General features: G+C 53.5%; 5 protein-coding genes across 5 annotated transcripts; 2 read left to right on the top strand and 3 right to left on the bottom strand.

Moving 5' to 3' along the window:
• Positions 1–3,152: 3,152 nt before the first annotated feature.
• On the bottom strand, positions 3,153–4,231 carry MAA_05478 (uncharacterized protein; the record flags this gene model as incomplete). Its single annotated transcript, XM_007823476.1, has 2 exons — positions 3,153–3,931; positions 3,988–4,231. 2 exons carry the CDS (start codon positions 4,229–4,231, stop codon positions 3,153–3,155), a joined length of 1,023 nt encoding a protein of 340 aa, XP_007821667.1.
• Positions 4,232–6,220: 1,989 nt separating this feature from the next.
• Positions 6,221–7,951, top strand: MAA_05479 (uncharacterized protein; the record flags this gene model as incomplete). Its single annotated transcript, XM_007823477.2, has 3 exons — positions 6,221–6,274; positions 6,436–7,062; positions 7,217–7,951. 3 exons carry the CDS (start codon positions 6,221–6,223, stop codon positions 7,949–7,951), a joined length of 1,416 nt encoding a protein of 471 aa, XP_007821668.2.
• A 534-nt stretch (positions 7,952–8,485) lies between these two features.
• On the bottom strand, positions 8,486–9,292 carry MAA_05480 (v-ATPase proteolipid subunit; the record flags this gene model as incomplete). Its single annotated transcript, XM_007823478.1, has 4 exons — positions 8,486–8,597; positions 8,699–9,007; positions 9,060–9,186; positions 9,244–9,292. The coding sequence occupies 4 exons, from the start codon at positions 9,290–9,292 to the stop codon at positions 8,486–8,488; spliced, it is 597 nt and encodes a 198-aa protein (XP_007821669.1).
• A 993-nt stretch (positions 9,293–10,285) lies between these two features.
• Positions 10,286–10,996, bottom strand: MAA_05481 (uncharacterized protein; the record flags this gene model as incomplete). Its single annotated transcript, XM_007823479.1, has 1 exon — positions 10,286–10,996. One exon carries the CDS (start codon positions 10,994–10,996, stop codon positions 10,286–10,288), a length of 711 nt encoding a protein of 236 aa, XP_007821670.1.
• A 5,119-nt stretch (positions 10,997–16,115) lies between these two features.
• On the top strand, positions 16,116–16,406 carry MAA_05482 (uncharacterized protein; the record flags this gene model as incomplete). Its single annotated transcript, XM_007823480.1, has 1 exon — positions 16,116–16,406. The coding sequence occupies one exon, from the start codon at positions 16,116–16,118 to the stop codon at positions 16,404–16,406; it is 291 nt and encodes a 96-aa protein (XP_007821671.1).
• Between the last annotated feature and the right edge of the window lie 521 nt (positions 16,407–16,927).

Below are 16,927 nucleotides of genomic sequence, written 5' to 3'. Positions count from 1 at the left end.
GTCACGTATGTAGGTTGCCAACACTGCGACCCCCTTTGCATCCGGCTCGTACGAGACCAAGCGCTGAGTTGGTCAAAACACGGTATGACTTTAACGATTTTGCGCCGACACTTGTGGTCCTAGACAAGCCTTCTGCAGGCTACGGGTGGCATGAAGCCAAACTCGACGAGGGAGGGTGACATTGAAGAGGGGGGGGCAAGGGGAGCACATCCGTCCGTGAATGTGTGTGTGTGTGTGTTTTTTTTTTTCCAAGGTCGGGAGTGGAGAAGCCATACATGCAAGTACAAGAGAGAAGAGGGAAAGGAGGAAAAAAAAAAACTCGACTCTGTTTCAGGGTGAACATATCCACACGTTCCGTCTTGACGGCACGGGAATCTGGCGTACGTACATTTCGATATCGATTAATGGGGCCCAAGGGCGGCGGTGGAGTCTTTAGGCGGCGCTGCTGGAATACTTTGGACATGTAGCCCACGACGCGAGTAATTGCTGCATTCGAAAAAGAAGGACGCGAAGCCACCTCTACACGCGTGTGGGTTGCACATGTCTTGTTGTTGTCTTGTTTTTTTTTTTTTAAAGAAAAATAACATATAATAAAATAAAAGGGCGCTTGCTTGTTTGTTTCCACGGCGGGCAAATTGCCGTAATCCCGTGCTCCCGTGCTCCCGTCCAAGTGCCGGGTGTGGGAGTCGGTATTTCCCAATCAGGCAGGGCTAATGCGGCATCACGTCGAACCACAATGGCCCCGGATGCTCCGACTTTTCGATTGCATCTCATGTTGTTCCTGCGCCGGAACGACATGGTTTGTTTTTTTTCTCTCTCGTCGTGTTTTCCGCTCAGCCTACGCCCGACACACTGGCCTTGAGCCTGACCAGGAAAAAATAATCGCCGCATATTCGTAGCGCCTGGCTTCAACGGCTGCTGCCACACTGGAATTGACCGCGGCGGAGCGGCCGCGACCCTGCGCATCCGCGTCTATGCATCGACAGTTTTGCAAAATGATGGCAGGCCTTGCGGTTGAGACGCCCAGGCCAAGATGACGCGTGGGAAATATAAAACCGCAGAGGAAGCTTGGTGCTACAAACGCAACGGCGTGACTGGCTTCCAAGCACCAACCAGCCAACCAGAACTTGAGCGCCACAAGTGTCGCCTCCGAGATCTGATCGCGCACCCGGCAAACTACCTGGGTAATTGGCCAATCGAGCAGGTGATGGCCTTGATTGTACGTTTGGGACACATGCTTTCCAGGGCTCCGGGACTTGGCTCAAATGAACATGGCTCATCAACACCGCGTCGACAACCCCTCCAGGCAGCCGCGTTCCTGCAGCCAGGACGGTTTGGTTTGCCAAGTTTTTTTTTTTTTGTGTTTGCAACTATACGAGCAAGTACCGGGCGGTTTCCCATCCAAGTATACACGATGCTCTCTACGGAGTAGTCTAAACCTGAATCATGGACTGGCCTCCATGTTGGGCAGTCGTTCTTCGCCGCACCAACACGCTACGCTTCTATACCCGTTGAACAAGACAAACGCCAAAGGTCATACATCCCTAGGTATCCAGTGCCAGATAGTAGCAGTATGTACTTCTCCAGCCCGTGCTCATGTTTCCACATGTGCAGTCAGTTGCTGCTGCCCCTCAACCTCTAAACTCTATTTCATCGAGGTTGCACCCATATCCACATTTTTCTACGTATGTACATACATAGAACCCGTGAGGAGAACCGTGATGACGAGCGGATAAAACGTAGCCAAGCTTGCTACCCAACGTTGAGCTCTTTTGCGACTGGCCATGGCGGACATGGGGTCCCGGAACATGCCGCCCAGTTACTCGGCCGAGCAACGAGACCCAGAATAGGTGAACTGCGGATGATGGCTCTGATGACGGAGCGAGCCCCGGGCGAGGTTATCGGAGACGGGCTTCAAATAGCGGCTGTGAATATGTGAATGGATAGCGTAAATGATGCGAAACTGCCGTGGTTCGTGGCTTCATGGCGGGTGCGAGGACGGCGTATCGTCTGCGGATTGCGTTGTGGCGGAAGTTGGACGACGAAAAGATCCGCAGTAGTAGCCGTTGACTGCATTAAATTTTGACATATTTTTATTTTTGTCTATTAATTTGTTTGATTCTTAACCTGTCGCAATATATTCGTGCCGGCGCTGCATTAGGTAGGGCTCAGTTATACGAGCACCGTGTGTGTGCCTGGTCGTGACCAAACCAGAGAACCGTGACATACTGCAGGAAACACTGTATATCACATTTGCATCATTAGAACCATCGAGGTGGTAAACCTCCCCCCCTGCCATACTCTGGCTGGAATGTGCAACAGCACTTGGCAAAGTTAGACATGTAAGGGCACTTGGGTTTAAATGCAACGCTGCCGGTACGGTGGCACTTGAGAGACCCGTTTGTGTAGGTTTGAGTATTCCATTTCCTCGCCCCCGTGTTGGTCACGGCAGCCTTGCAGTCTGTCCAGTTCGTTGGTCGTCGTCGCCCGTGTCATGCATGCTATGTCTTCCATGGCGCAGACGAAGGCGATGTTTCCCCGAGTCCAAGGCATTACGGCAGACCATCCTGGAGAACAGGAGCGTCCTCGAGGCCGTCCCGACATGACGGTTCATGCATCTGGTGAGTTGGTGGAAAAGTGGCTTAAGCCACCTTGGCCCCGAGCACGTGTACTCCGTAAATACATGGTGATTCATGATCATGGCGGTCCTTGGGGGCGGGCTGTTCTGTTGCCATTTTACTGACTGCCACATGCGGCGCACTGAACCTGCCGGTGAGGATGCAAAATATTGATGGAGAGTCGTCCCAGAAGCGCATGCGGAGATGATGGATTCATTCTTTGTCCCAGTTGCGAAATTGCATTTCCACATGTCTAGTTTGTAGTACATTTGACATGCCTCTGTATTATACATTGCCCCCCCAGCCATCAATTTCCAAAGACTCAACTCCCTGGACGCCTACCGATACGGCCGCTTTTTGGGTAAAAAATACTGGTAAGAAATAAGAAAATGAATAATCGTTACACCATACAAATTTCGTGAACCATTGCGCTCAGCTACAACGACGTGCTCTGCAGTGTTGGCGCGCACCAGGCCATGTGCCAACATTACTTCATTCTTCGTCATGTTCTCCTACTGGAGACGTGTGCGTGAGTCATTGCGGAAAATGCGTTGAAGGGATTGCGCTCGCTGCCGGCATCATGCTCTGACACGGAACCTCGAGGGCTACATGTACCAGGCCGTCTATGATGCCGCCGGCGTTTGTGGCGTACGGCGGCGTCCCCGCAGGCCACAGGTCTGGCATGGAGGGACTGGGTATCCTGGCCTGCGGGCAGACCTGTCCGCACGTGACGACATCGAGGCCCGGGTTGGCCATGCAGGTGGCGTTGATGCTCTCTGCGGCGTAGACAGTGGCCACGGCGCCTTGCAGGGGCGCGTCTCTGCTCTCCAGGCCGCACTTGGGGTATATCGTCGACATGACGGCCGCTGGACTGGTGGTCTCGCCGGACATGGACGAGTCCAGGTCGCAGCCGCCCGCGGGGGACAGCAGCAGGGCACCCGCGCTTGTTCTCGCCGACATGGAGTCCTCCATGTCGCCGCCGGGGGGATACGTTGGCGACTCGAGCTGGCCGTTGACGCGGTGCATCTCGGGTGATGCGTGTGTCGATGTGCCTTCGTCTGTGTGTGCGGGCGTGGCCGACGGGCATGGCAGCGGGCTCCCCTTCATCATGGCCAGTTCGCACTCGAGCTCCAGGTTCCGCTGGAGCAGCTTGCGACAGCATGCGTGCGGCTTGTTCCTGAGTGCCTCTAGCTCGGCCTCGAGCTGCGAAACCTGGGCCTTTCTCCGGGCGCGAATGGCCCTCTGCGCGTTGCGGTCGTTGGCCCGCTTCCGCGCAAGCTGTTCGGGCGTCATGGTGGTGGTCGACCTGTGGCCTGGGGGACATGGTTAGTTTCCATGCTTGGTTGTTCGTCTCGGGGGCTTTACATACGTTTGCTGTGCGTAGATGCAGATGCAGATGCCGATGCCGATGCAGATGCAGATGCAGATGCCGATGCAGATGCTCCTGTAGCGTCGGTTGAGCTGGGGTGATCCTTGACCTTGTTGTTATCAGGCAGAGGGACGGGCCGAGTCATCTCAAGGTCATGCCAAAAGACAGCACTTGCGAGGATACTACGTAGTAGCAGTCTTGACTCTTGATGCTTTGATGGAGACACAGGCACGAGCCAGGTCATGGCGAACTAGGGTCTGGTTCTTTTTATTCTCCATTGGGCCTGGTTTCGACATGTTGAACTATCCGCCATCTCTCATGAACGGCTGAGCCACCAAAAAACCTAGTCGTTGTGGATCTGCGTGGCACGCCAGACGTCACAAGCCCCAGTGCCAGCATCTGGAGAAGCCGTGCGCCACACTGTAGACCAGAAATGCTGGTGCCTTGTCAGTTCGGCGTGCCAGCTCCGCGCTCCCACAACTCAGAGTCCTCACGCTGCCTCGACACTGGCCCCAGCGGATTGACGCTTTCCTTGGCCTGGGTGTTGTAAATGGCAGCTGGACGGGTGTTTTTCCGCGCATTCGAACCCAACATGTGGGTCAGGACGAGGCGTACGTCAATGGCTTTCCACCACAGACCTTGCGCGAGCTCTCTGATTTGCCAAAGTACGAGAGGGGCACCAACTTTAAACAAAACCACGTGTTCCCACATGGCATCCCATCTTTTCCAATATGTAATCAAAGCCTTGGGGGGGGGGGGGGGGGGCGCAGCGGATAGGGGGGGGGGAGGGGGGGCGCAGCGGATAGTTCCTCGAATCGGCTCAAGGGTGGCAGGATCCCATCCGCGATGGTCCAGCCAGCAAAGCTTGATGCGCATCTCAGCCTTCTCAGCCTCTTGGGCGGTGGCATTTATTCCCAAATTGTCCAACGTGGATGGATCGTGGCGCGTCTGCCGGCAAGCCCGAAATCCAGCGTCACAGCACAGATTTGGACAGGCTCCCAAGCCACGTACCAGAGCTTTGGTTCAGGACCCCATCCGCGGTAGTCCAGCCAGCAAAGCTTGATGCGCATCTCAGCCTTCTCAGCCCTTTTGGGCGGGTGGCATTTCTTCCCAAATTGTCCAACGTGGATGGATCGTGGCGCGGCTGCCGGCAGGCCCGAAATCCAGTCCGCGTGGTACAGCACAGATTTGGACAAGCTCCCAAGCCACGTACCAGAGCTGTGGTTCAGCAAGACAGCTATCTGAAAGGTTGACCGCCACATTCTCGACGGGGGACTCGATGCAACTGAGCCGTCGTTGCCATGCAAATCGCAGTAGTTGCAATACAGTCGGTAAGCTTGGCGCATTGCATCATCGACTTAGCCTTGACGTCCGTCGGCTGGCCCTGCTGTCTTGCAAATTTTGTTGTAATCGCACAATTGCATAGACGTCTCATGGCTATCAATCAACCGTGGATGTGAACGGGTTTGATTGGGGCCCGGCAGTGGGTGGGGCCGCGCACCGGCGGAAACATGCCGAATTCCGTCAATCTGGGTACCGGGCGGAGACCCACTTGTTCCGCCATTGCCAAACATTGGAACCAGTTGAACGGCCTTGGCTCTGGTCGATCCCCTCATGTTTTACATTCTTCCGTTCTATTCTACTCCGTACCCCAGGTTCCTCTGCTTCCATCGGAACAAGAAGCCCCACATATAACACGGTAGTACGTAGTTTGCCATTACAAAGCTAAGAATTGCTGTGGCGAGGCAAAACGGAAGCCAGGCGGAATTCATTGCGCGCTCACGTCAGCCTTGTTCAGCAAAGGACTCGGGATGATGCCATTATTCGCTGCACCAAGTCGCGGCATCTGGTTCAGTCAAGCATGCAGGATTCATGTAACTTGATGGAAGCCTGCATGTGAATATAGTACATGGAGAGAGTCACGGCCTAAGGCACCAATCCACGTTGCCAACATAGTTCTAGCTGCCTCCACATCTCAACGCCATGATCCAACCAGACATTTGAACATTGAAACCTGCAATACCACCCCGCTCCAAAAATCGCAGTCCTGTCAAACCAGACCCGACTCTTCAAATGCAACACAAATATCTCTGAACAGATACCCAGTGGGTCGGGTCTGCAAGTTGCAAGTTGCATGTGCTGACCCGCTCCGGGATTGTCGCTGACGGCTCAAAAAAAAAAAAAAGGAACGAGCCTCCGCCACCGCGTGGGTTGTCTGTCGCCTTTGTCATCCATGGAATCGTCCCAACCCACCTCGCGCATCTCCCCAACAACCGGCCCGGCCCTGGTTTGGTATTAGCCATGGGGGCGTATCGCGGCTGTGACAACTGTCGAAGATGGAAGAAAAAGGTAGTTATACCATGCCGCCACCATAATCCCCGGCCCAAAAAGAAGGCTAACCGAGGCCTCGCCCATCGTGCAAACTAGTGCGACTGCGCCCGGCCCAAGTGCTCGCTGTGCGCCCGCAAGAACCTCCCGTGTGAAGGGGTTGGCCAGCAGCGGTTTAGATTCAAACACCAGCCGGCCTCGCTCTCCGTCGTGAACCGGCAGCACGCCGCGGCTCCTGCGCGCGTCGCCAGCCCGCCCAGCAACGCCGCGAGCAAGCTGGCCGACTCCATCGTCGGTCTCTTTGAGGCGCGTCATCCCGGATATAATCTAGGTGCCATAGTGAGGAAGTCTACTGTCCAGCACATTGGCCACTCCCCGGTGCTTGATGCGTCTCTTGCGGCATTGGTTGGCATTGTAGAGTCCCTGGCGCCAGTGGGATCATCCTCATCATTATCGCGGCTGCAACTGTGCCGCTCAAGCACCGGGCCTCTTCACAAGTACACGTCTGCTCTGGGCGCGCTTCGCGAGAGCTTGGATAACCCCGTCATCCGGTACCAGAGGGATACCCTTCTCGCCGTGTTTGTGCTTTCCTCCTGCCACATGTGGCTGGTTGACGGTGCTGATGAGTCTCGCGGCCATATGGACGGGCTGGCGCACTTGATCACCGCCGTGTTGAATAAAGATGTACAACTGCAAGATCAAGCTCAGTTTTCCGACGACGCTCTGAAACTTTCTGCAATACAACTGGTACGTGTACAGGACCACCAGTGCTACTTCTTGTCCAGTTCCATGACCGGCCCTTGGAACCCGTTTCCCCCAAGAGTCACTGACACGAGGGACGTGATAGCTTCGGTCAAGCGTGTTCAACAGTGACATTCACATTTACCCCTGGATATTCAAGGTGTTTGATGCAACGGCCGAGCCGCGCCATCTAGCGCCTCGGCCATGGCACAAGTGCGAGACGAAGAAGCCGCTCTGGCCGTACGACTTCTACTGTCTTGACATCAGCGTGTACCTGATTATACCGCAGCTGCTGCGACGCCCGAGGGAAAACATGCAATCAATCGAATTGATATACAACATGATCAGGCGCGCCTATCCAAGATGCGTTAAAGATGTAAACCCAATGCATGAATTGGCCGTCGAGGATAAACTAGAACACGACGCCTTTATGCAGGCCATCCAAGTGGAAGCACAGTCGCTTCACATCGCCATCGGCCTCAACTTCAATGCCTTTTTACGCGCATCGGGCAGAGACTTTGATGACAGGCAACTAGCAGAGGACCGGGCCGCATTCTGCGCCGATGCCGCCACGCTGGCGGAAAAATCCAAGTCTCAGCTCCCGTTGAGCGCACACCACATTCCTCTGTCCACAATTGCGGCATGGTGTACCGCAGAGCAAGGTTCTGATTTGAAAATCAGGCTACGCCGGCTGCTGGAAGATTACCGCGCTTCTTACGCCATGATACATGTCTTGCATTCTGCTCCTTACTGGCGGGAAGCCCCGGAAAAACTGAGCCGTGAGATTCCTTGGTTCCCGAAATATATCGGCAGTCCACGAGAAAGGACGATAGTGACGGAGGATAAGAGTGACGAGTTTGACGCAGAAATGTACGAGTATTGCTGCATTTTATAACATGTACAGCAGCCAATTGTAACCACGAAGCTAGCTTGAGGAAACCATGCAACTTGATAACAGCCATCATATTGCCACGCTGGGTCCCAAGCCCCCTAATTTTAGTCATAACCAAAGCACGTCGCCCTGCCCTGGTGTACTCTGTACCGTGGGCTCGGTTGCTGTAGACGGGGTGTTTTGCGCCATGGGTCCCCGGCATAGCTGCACGCAGTAAACACACGACAAGTCATCAAAGTCTCTCGCGCTTCCATGCCCGGTTATATACTCGGCACGCATGTTGAGCCAGAGTCGCAGGGGTAAAACAGAAGGCGCGCGCAGAGGATAGGACGCCGTGCACAGATGTAATCAGTAGCACGACGAATATGGCGCGAATTCGAGACGGACCGTGTCAAGTTGTGAAATATTCTGAAGCTTTTTATTCCAAGCTTGCCCAGCTACGCGTAGTTCATCAGTGATGCCAATGTCGCAGGATACCATACATACCCTCGCCCTTGTCTTACAAAAGAGCCGGCTGACTCAACCCCGAGTCATTCATTATCCACTGCCGTCCATCGAGTTGGCCTTGCTCGAAACAAGCAGACCTATAATAAGACCGAACAAGCCTAGCACCGAGCTGAAAATCTCAATGACCAAAATCTTGACAAACCTGCCAACAAAAGTCAGCACGCAGAAGCAGGAAACACGACCGCCTCCCTGAGAAGGAGGGGGAAAGAGGGCCCAAATCCAAAAAATGAAGAAACCACGCACAATGATGCATCGGCAGCGTCAGCAAGAGCAGCACCACTCCCGTTAATGCCCACCGCCACGCCGCAGACCAAATTGCACATGCCGACGGTGATGCCAGACCAGAACAGCGAGTAGCCGGTATAATACGCGTCGGCGGAGAAGGCCGCCGCGCCCGTCGCATAGCCAACCTTGGACGAGAACACAATGGACATGATGATGCCGTAGATGGCGACGACTTCGCAAAAGATGATGGAAATGAGGTTCTTGGTGCGGATCCGCGGCGCCCTCACCGCCGCACCGAGGATGGACGAGCCGGTGATGGCGATGCCCCTGCGCGCACAGTCAGTCAAAGTCAGCTCCTTGTCCGCGCCGTTGTTCGTACCATGCTGCGCCGACGACAGACAGACCCATGCACAGCGCGATGCCTAGGTTCGCCCAGGCCGCCGGGGAGATTGACTCCAGGAAGGCGCCGACGTTGAAGGACTCGCCGCTGCCGGTGAAGAGCATATCTACCGTGGGGTTAGCGAGTGCCAGGCACGCGTTGTGTGTTCAACTGTTTCACGTACATGCTCCCACGACGAACAGCAGCGATAATATGCTGTATGTGGCGTACATTTTGGTTGACGTCAGTGCCGCCGGGCTGTATAGGCCGCGATTTTCTTTGATGGATGATGCGATGCAGGGTGAAAGCTGGCTGGGCTTCCCTGTGATGATAAAGTGAGATAGAATGAGGTTGGACGTTCAAATGATGTTGGGGCGCGCCGATGCGCGGCTACTTGATTGGTTGGTTGATGGGGGGCTGGGAGTTGGGTACCCTGTACTCCGTATCACGTTGCGTTTTCGGCTGCCATCATCGTTGCCGCTGTTCATTGTCGGAATAGCATGAAAAAGAAACTAGATTTTCTGGGGAGAGATTATGGAATTTGTCGCACAAGTCCCCAAAATTTTCATGTTTCATGTGGCCAAGAGTGGTTGGCATGCACACAATTCCCAACCACTTACATGAACCATAGCCAGTTTCAAAGCTACCAAACTCTATTGACAGCATCTCCAGACTCAAAGTTGTACAAATAGAGATCAATTATGATTGGAGCTTAAAACTGGTCGTTTCACACCCTCCAATCACGGATATCATAAAACAAAAAGAACCAGGAATTGATCCTTGATTTTTTTTTTTTTTTTTTAAAAAAAAGGCAATCTACTGAGATCTCAAGCGTCCCTTGGTCTGGACTCTGGTCCGGCGGCGTGATTTGCAGTCTAGTAAGTCACTTTTCTACCAACTAGTTGCCAATGAGTATTTTGTCTTGAACGAATCAGATGCCTAGGGACGGCCTCGGATATTTTATTCTAGGGAGGCAGAGCTGCAAGCTGCAGCCCAACGCTGCAGCTGGCTTGCCTGCGTTTTCATTCAAAGACGCAAAAAGCGGGCAAAATTTCCCCCATCTCTACCATCATTTCATTCTTTGCACTACACATGTAGCTTCATGAGGAGACATTATACGACAGAGTATATTAATACTAATGTAATGATGCCTTTCAGTCTATACCATCAAGTCCAGTAGGAATGCAATCGTGAAACCATCGAGTATCTCTCCCCACCATTACCACTCAACGAACCTGATCACAAGGTGTGTACATGGACCAGTCAATGGCAGAGACGTTCTTGTAGCAGTGCGTGGTCTGAACGAACTTGTGGCTGGGACTGACTCCCTGTTGAGCATCTGGAAGCGGAATGCACTGTGGCAGCAGACGGACGGGAGTACATTCCTCTGGCATCTTCCAAAGATTGCCGGTGGGGTTGGGAAACATCTTCAGGATATTCATCTTCCTGCCCCTGTAATATTCGACGGGCCGGTTGCACATTGCTAGCCCGGGCACATTGAGAAAGGCGCAAGGATGGTGGTTCGGGGACATGGCAACACCTTTCTGGCCTGGACCGGCGTCTAGTCTGAAGACAAAACCTTGGGCGGCATCGCCTTCCAAGCGAAAGCTGAGGCCGTACGTGATGCTTTGGGAAGCAGCGTCAGAGAGGATATGAGCATTGCCAGAGCGGAACTCATCCTCGGTTGCGTTTTGGTAGAAGACACGCCGCGATCTGGTAGTTCTGGTGCCAACAAGACTGTTGGGAGGGCCGATATGAATGCTTTGAAGAAACATGGCGTGAACAGGCTCTGTAAGCTCGCGGGACGGGTCGGTGTTGTTGACGACCAGATGAAAGCCCTGGGAAAAGGACTTTGCTGGATAGTTGCCGCCGGACTGGCCGACCATGGGAGAAGCGGCCGCAAGGCCAGCGAGGATGAGAGCAGCAGCACACACCATGTTGAATGACGTTGTGTACAAGGTTTCAAGAATGAAGTAAGATGCGGGCTCTGTTTTGGCTGGTTTGTATGACAGACTGTAAGAAGAATTGTGTTCTGGGAGCATATGACAGATGAGAATGATGCAAGAAGAGAACTTGGAGAAGATGGTATGGAAGACGCTCCAGTGGTTATAATACGTCTGGTGTCATTCACGTTCGCGCTTGACAAACATTGAAGCATTACGTCTGATACTTTTAATAACATGAGCGACTGCCATTTTTAAAAACCTCGCGTTGAGCCTTTCGGCCGTCAACACATTGGGAAGTCGCAGTCGACTCGACCGTAGCTCCCAGCGTGTCGTACCTGCAAACACGGCAGGCATCATCAGTGCTGGTGGCACAATCTTCAAATGATCCTTCTCTGCGCAAATTTGTAATATGAAGATGGAAGTCGAGCCCAGGATTGCAACACTTTTGAGGCCGAGCCGTAATGGTTGGAGAAGCTTAAGAAAGTGCACGCTGAACGGAAGATCTTTCCCACAGTCTTTGAACGTGGCTTCCTTGTCGGTCGTCGATGACATCACTCGCCGCGACCACCAAACGTGGCGAAAAGGCGGAGCGCAAAACCACTGGACAAAACAGTGGGGGAATAAGAAGAATGCAAGCAAAATCCCACCAAGCATAAATATGGGCATAAATACGGGCATACGGGCATAAAAGGGTCCAGTCACTCTGTACACATGACGAGTTTGCCGCTCACACTCGGCACTAGGTTTCCACGTTGGGCAAGCCGGGACGGTCAATCCTGTCGTCATGCCGTCGCGTGGGTTTTAAGAAACCCGTATCTTGGGATGGGGATTCTTGATGGACATTGATACTAATCGGAATCATGACGGCGTTGACCCGTAATGTGACACGAAAGGGCCGACAAAGACGGAAGCCAAGCCCTCCCACTGGCTTAGATGACTTTGATGCTCCCCGGATCTCCGAGGGCCTGTAGGTACTTAGATCTAGTAGGTAGGTGGCCTTGGCATTTGTACTCGAGCTTGCGAATTTTTAGCACATGTACGGAGTACTGCCAGCTATCATTGGTCTCTGTACAGAGTTGGCACTGGTGCGATGAAGGAATATGGTTTGCATGGATACGTACCAGGGTCATTGACGGGGCCAAAGGTGGAAGAAAAAGGCGGGGGAGGGGCAAGCAGATACCTGAACTCAAGATACTCAAGCCAGAGGTACTCTTTTCTTCTTCTTCTTTTTTTTTTCTTTTTGCTTTCTCGGTGCAGAGTGAAGATGAATCTCAACCTCGGGCCATGGTCCCGAACAGAACGTGGTATATTCCTCCAGCTGCACGACAGCGGCGCATAAAAATGTCAAGGTTGCATTGTCGACGGCTGGTGCGACCATGTGACTGGCTCAGTCACTCTAGAGGAATAACATGACGGCCTTTATTCCACAATCCACTTTGGCGTAATGTTCCGACCTGCCAAGTATCTGCGCTGCCGTACTTCACAAGCCGATCGCCTCTAGCAAAAGTCACGAGCCTGGTGAAGCCATGTCCTTTTGACACGGCGGGACATGGGAACCCTGCCGAGGACCCGTAGCATTCCGTACTGTGCATATCAAACGGTGCCATACTGGATGGTTCCGAAAAGAGAGCCATGGCTTCTGGCAGGATGATGCGATAGGATGGAGGTGCCGCTACTTCTTTTCCCATTTGGTTTGTTCAATCCGTGCAAAGCTTGCCTGTTTGCTTTACCTGTCAACTGTTAATGTTCCCGGTAGGTCCGCACCGCGCGATGTGTGGCAAGATGGGCATCTGCGCACCCGCTGATGCCTACTTAGTAGCTTCTGAGTGTGGCGTCGAGGACGCGATAGTACGCATTTGACTGCAGAGCCGCATCGTTGTGTTGGTCGTCTAGGGCTTCTTTGCATGTGCACCTTGCAGCCCAGCTTCGAGGTTTCAGATGTTTCTGTCCGGGTCGCATCCACCCAACTTGCCATGAATGACCGACACAACAGCTCCAACACTGCATCCAGATCGACGCGAGAACTCGTAAGGACCCCAGAAAAAAAATAATACGCACTCTGCTTGAGACCCGTATTCTGCCAAAGTCTGGCGGCTGCGGCGCTTTGCCCCCATGCACCGTATCTTGTGGTTTTATCGCCTGCCTCTGCTGCCCCCCTCCCGTCCACCATCGGCTGACCCCCCCGCAAGACACCCAATGAGCACACAGCACATGCGCAAACCAGATCACCAAGACGAGCGGCTAATTGCAACGACAGAGCACGACCTGGACAAATAGCCATGCGTTGTTTGGCAATCCTCTAGCGCTCCACCGCAAGATGCATGGTGTTAGGGGTCTCGGGGTGCCAAAAGGCCATGGTAGACTCGGTGGCGATGCAAGCAAGGGAGTTTGTGACTCAGGGGAATCCTGTAGTCAAAAGTCTTTAGGCTAGATTAGGAAGCCGGAGATGGAGATGCAACGGCAAGGGCGAAGAAGATGCTAGGAAGATGAGCGGAATATCATTCTTTGCCATGTTCACTACGGAGTATTGCAGCATCACGAACTAGCCCAGATCGTGGCCATGGGCGGTGATCCTAGTCTCAGACCCTCAGCCCTGTCGGCTGACAAACGAAGTACGGGACAGGTTTGTACATTTGCAGCCGACGTATGGAGCAATCTGACATGGAGTGTTGTCAACGGTCAAGAGTGAGCTGACGGCAGCAGGACGGCAGCAGCCTCGCAGTTCATCATGTTGAGAAGCGAGCCCAACTGGGGTGGCACAGCATCTGACGCGGCTGTCAAGGCTCGTCGACGTAAATCCACGTAATATGGGCGTCCAAGTTGATAGCTGAGGTGAGCAGCAGGACAGATTTCACTCAGCCAGCCAGGCAATAGTACTACTAGGTAGTCGGCGAACCGAGACGGGCGAGACACCACCGTCGTCGGAATGTCTCGTTTGGCAGGCCGCAACAGACGGGCGCCGGGCTAGAAGCCGCCAGCTGCCGCTTTGAGCTGCGCCACATGGTGCCAACGTGAGAGTTTACAATAGAAGAAGGCCGACACAAATGACTGAAGGGCAGAATGGCAGCGTGGCAGAGTGGCGGAACGACAACTTGCCCTCTGTGGCAGTCGAGTTTGGCAGAGTCGCGAGATGAGGCTGTTGGTCCGTCCTCATGCACACTGTACACACCCAAAGAGAGCGAGAGAGCGAGAGAAGTGAGGCGTCTATCGCTGCCTGATGCCGTATTTGCCATCAAAGTACTCCGTAGAAAATGTGACGGTGCTCGGCGCATTCTACTGGCCATTCAGATGGGTTTCTGGAGGCGGCAGAGATGATACCTGTTAGCTGCTTGTTGGAGAGTCGAGACACTTTGATACTGCGTGGTAATAACAATGCAAGGCAAATATGACAAAAGCTACCAACAGTAGAAAGATATCGAGTATCAGGATGCAATGTACGCCGCATTCGTCCGTTCTGGACTATTACCGTTCTTCCATCCCAAGGTTGCCTGTGTGGCACCATACGTGGGAAGCCTTCACCCAAAGGCCTTTCGTGGCAGCTCGCTCAGCCCTGTGATTCTGTGAATCTGTTAGTTGGTTACTGTTTGCCTGGAGGCAGCCCGCCTGCCTACCGCGAAGACTTCCGGCTGGCACACAGTGCCGTTTATGGCCAGCATTCTGAAGTCAAGATTCCAGGGTTGAGAGATTGTCGAGGGTCCCTGATGTCGGCTCTCGAGTGAGCAAGGCCTGGTTGCAGAGGACTAAAGATACCTGGCTTCGAGGTACATGCTGGCCCGGAGGGACTTGCCTTCCCCGGCACTGTGTCCCCTCAAGTTGGTGGCTCCTTCCTGCTGGTCCCAAGGCAGCGCCCCGCCAAGCCCCGGATCGACGTAACCCAAGTCCCCAGTCCAGATTGCTCCAGCCTCCAGCCTCCGAGCCTCTATTCTCGCTCCAGACCAGGCAGACCTACGTCTGAGTCGGTTTGACCAAACCCTCCGCCCCATGAGCAAGGCGATTATTCCACGTATACTCATCTTTTGCGCCTTGTGACGAAATCTTGCGGTCCAGCTGTCTTGTGAGCCGCATGCCAGCTTCATTTATTTCCTCCTATTCCCCCCCGGGGCCCCGTGCGTCTAACTTCTCTCTTCCTTCCTTCCCCCTTTTGCATTTGCATCTGCATCACATCCCGAAAGTACTTGTGCCTGCGCACTTCAAATTCAAGCATCTAGTGACCGAAAGCACCAACAGCCTCTCGGCCAGCTCGACACGCCCATCGATACCTCACGATCGTACGCCAGCCAGAGTGTCGGAATCAGTCCGTCCTGCCAAGTTCACGGCGCACCCAACGCAACCGCATGAGTAGGAGCTCCCACTTGGCTTCTCACCAGCGCCACCAGCCCTCCACCACACCCCATCTCACTCCGCTCTCTGACACGTTCCCCAACATTGCTGTTATCCCTCTTCCGACTGGTCCCGGTGCCACCGCCGCAACTTGTGCACCGTTGGCCGAAGGTCGCAGCGTTAAGAGTCAAAAAGACGCTCACACATATTCATGACTCGTCCGGTGCCGGCGCCCGGACTCCTTTTTTTCTTGATAAAAATCTCAAATCCCCCTTTTTCTTTTTTTTGGGGGGGTTGCTTCAACTCTCAACCTCGAAAGAAAATCCCCGGAGTCGAGACGCGGTCGGGCTTGCAGCTGAAATATTGAATTCAGCACGCAGGCAGTCTATTTGCTTCAGCTGAGACTTAAATACGACGCTTTCGATCCGCAGCCCAGCGCTGTGGTTCAAGTCTCCACAATTTGCTGCGTCTGTTTACTGAATCTCGTTACTTTTGCCCCTCTGAGCTCCAGCTTGACTAATTCGGGGCCCACCACAATCCAACTCCGATCCCGATATAACAGAGACTCCATCTCCTTTCCATCTCATCTCCTTGACTCAAACATCAACCATCCCGCACATTCTAAAAATATCTTCTTTACATACAAAGAAGATATTTTGTTACTGCCTCCGCGCTGGCACTCCCCATCAAAGACCAGCGCACCAACGAACAACACAAAGACGCGACGAACCAAGACGCGACGCAACCCACGTCGCCACCACAGACCCAGCCTCACACATCCTCCACTACCATGTCGCCCAAACAGGAGCCTACCTACTACCTCGTTCCCAACATGCGTGCCCTAGACACGTCTGCCCGCGAGGTCGATCTCGACTCGTATGCGTGGATACAACCGATTGTTATTGACGACGAGGACTTGATGTTTGGTGGGAAATCACTGAGCGCGTGGTATGAGGAAGACCGTCGACGACTGAGCAGTGGAAGCGACGATGGAAGAGCCGAGCACAGCCAGGATGAAGAGAGACGAGGTCGCGAGCGCGTAAGGAGACACTACAAGGGAACCAAGAACCACCGACAGTGAAGACCTTGCGCGAAAAGACCTTTCAAGTTCTGGACTCTTTTTATCTTATGCATATCAAGCTGGAGCTTCACGGGACGAACTTGGGATCGTAAAAGTGGATGGCATGGCCCGGAGCCAAGTCGTCACAATTATACGGCTTCAAGCCCACCCTTGGCTGAATCCTACATCATCGCATCACCGCATCAAGACGATAGACTTCTTATACCCATTCAAACTCGCGACGAATACACGATGGCGAACTTGGATAGCTCTGGCATCAGAGACTCTTAATTTTGTATAGAGGGGAGAATGCGCACTCACTAGGAGTTTTGGGGACCTTTTTTGCTCGAATTACTTTCGCTTTAGCATGTGCATTGCATTGTGGCTCAGGATAACAAATTTGTCACGGAGGGTGCATTGACAGCTGACAGGGTGTCGGCACTGAATGGCAGGAATACCATAAGTTTTATTTTGATTTGTGTTTCCCAGTGACTGGTGTCATGATTTGCCTTTTGTCATGCATCAACCGTAGAGGTAAAAAG

This window comes from Metarhizium robertsii (genome assembly GCF_000187425.2).
Source record: "Metarhizium robertsii ARSEF 23 chromosome Unknown MAA_Scf_2, whole genome shotgun sequence".
Classification (NCBI taxonomy): domain Eukaryota; kingdom Fungi; phylum Ascomycota; class Sordariomycetes; order Hypocreales; family Clavicipitaceae; genus Metarhizium; species Metarhizium robertsii.
The sequence above is the reverse complement of the archived record's forward strand: the minus strand, read 5'-3'. Positions and strand labels throughout refer to the sequence as shown.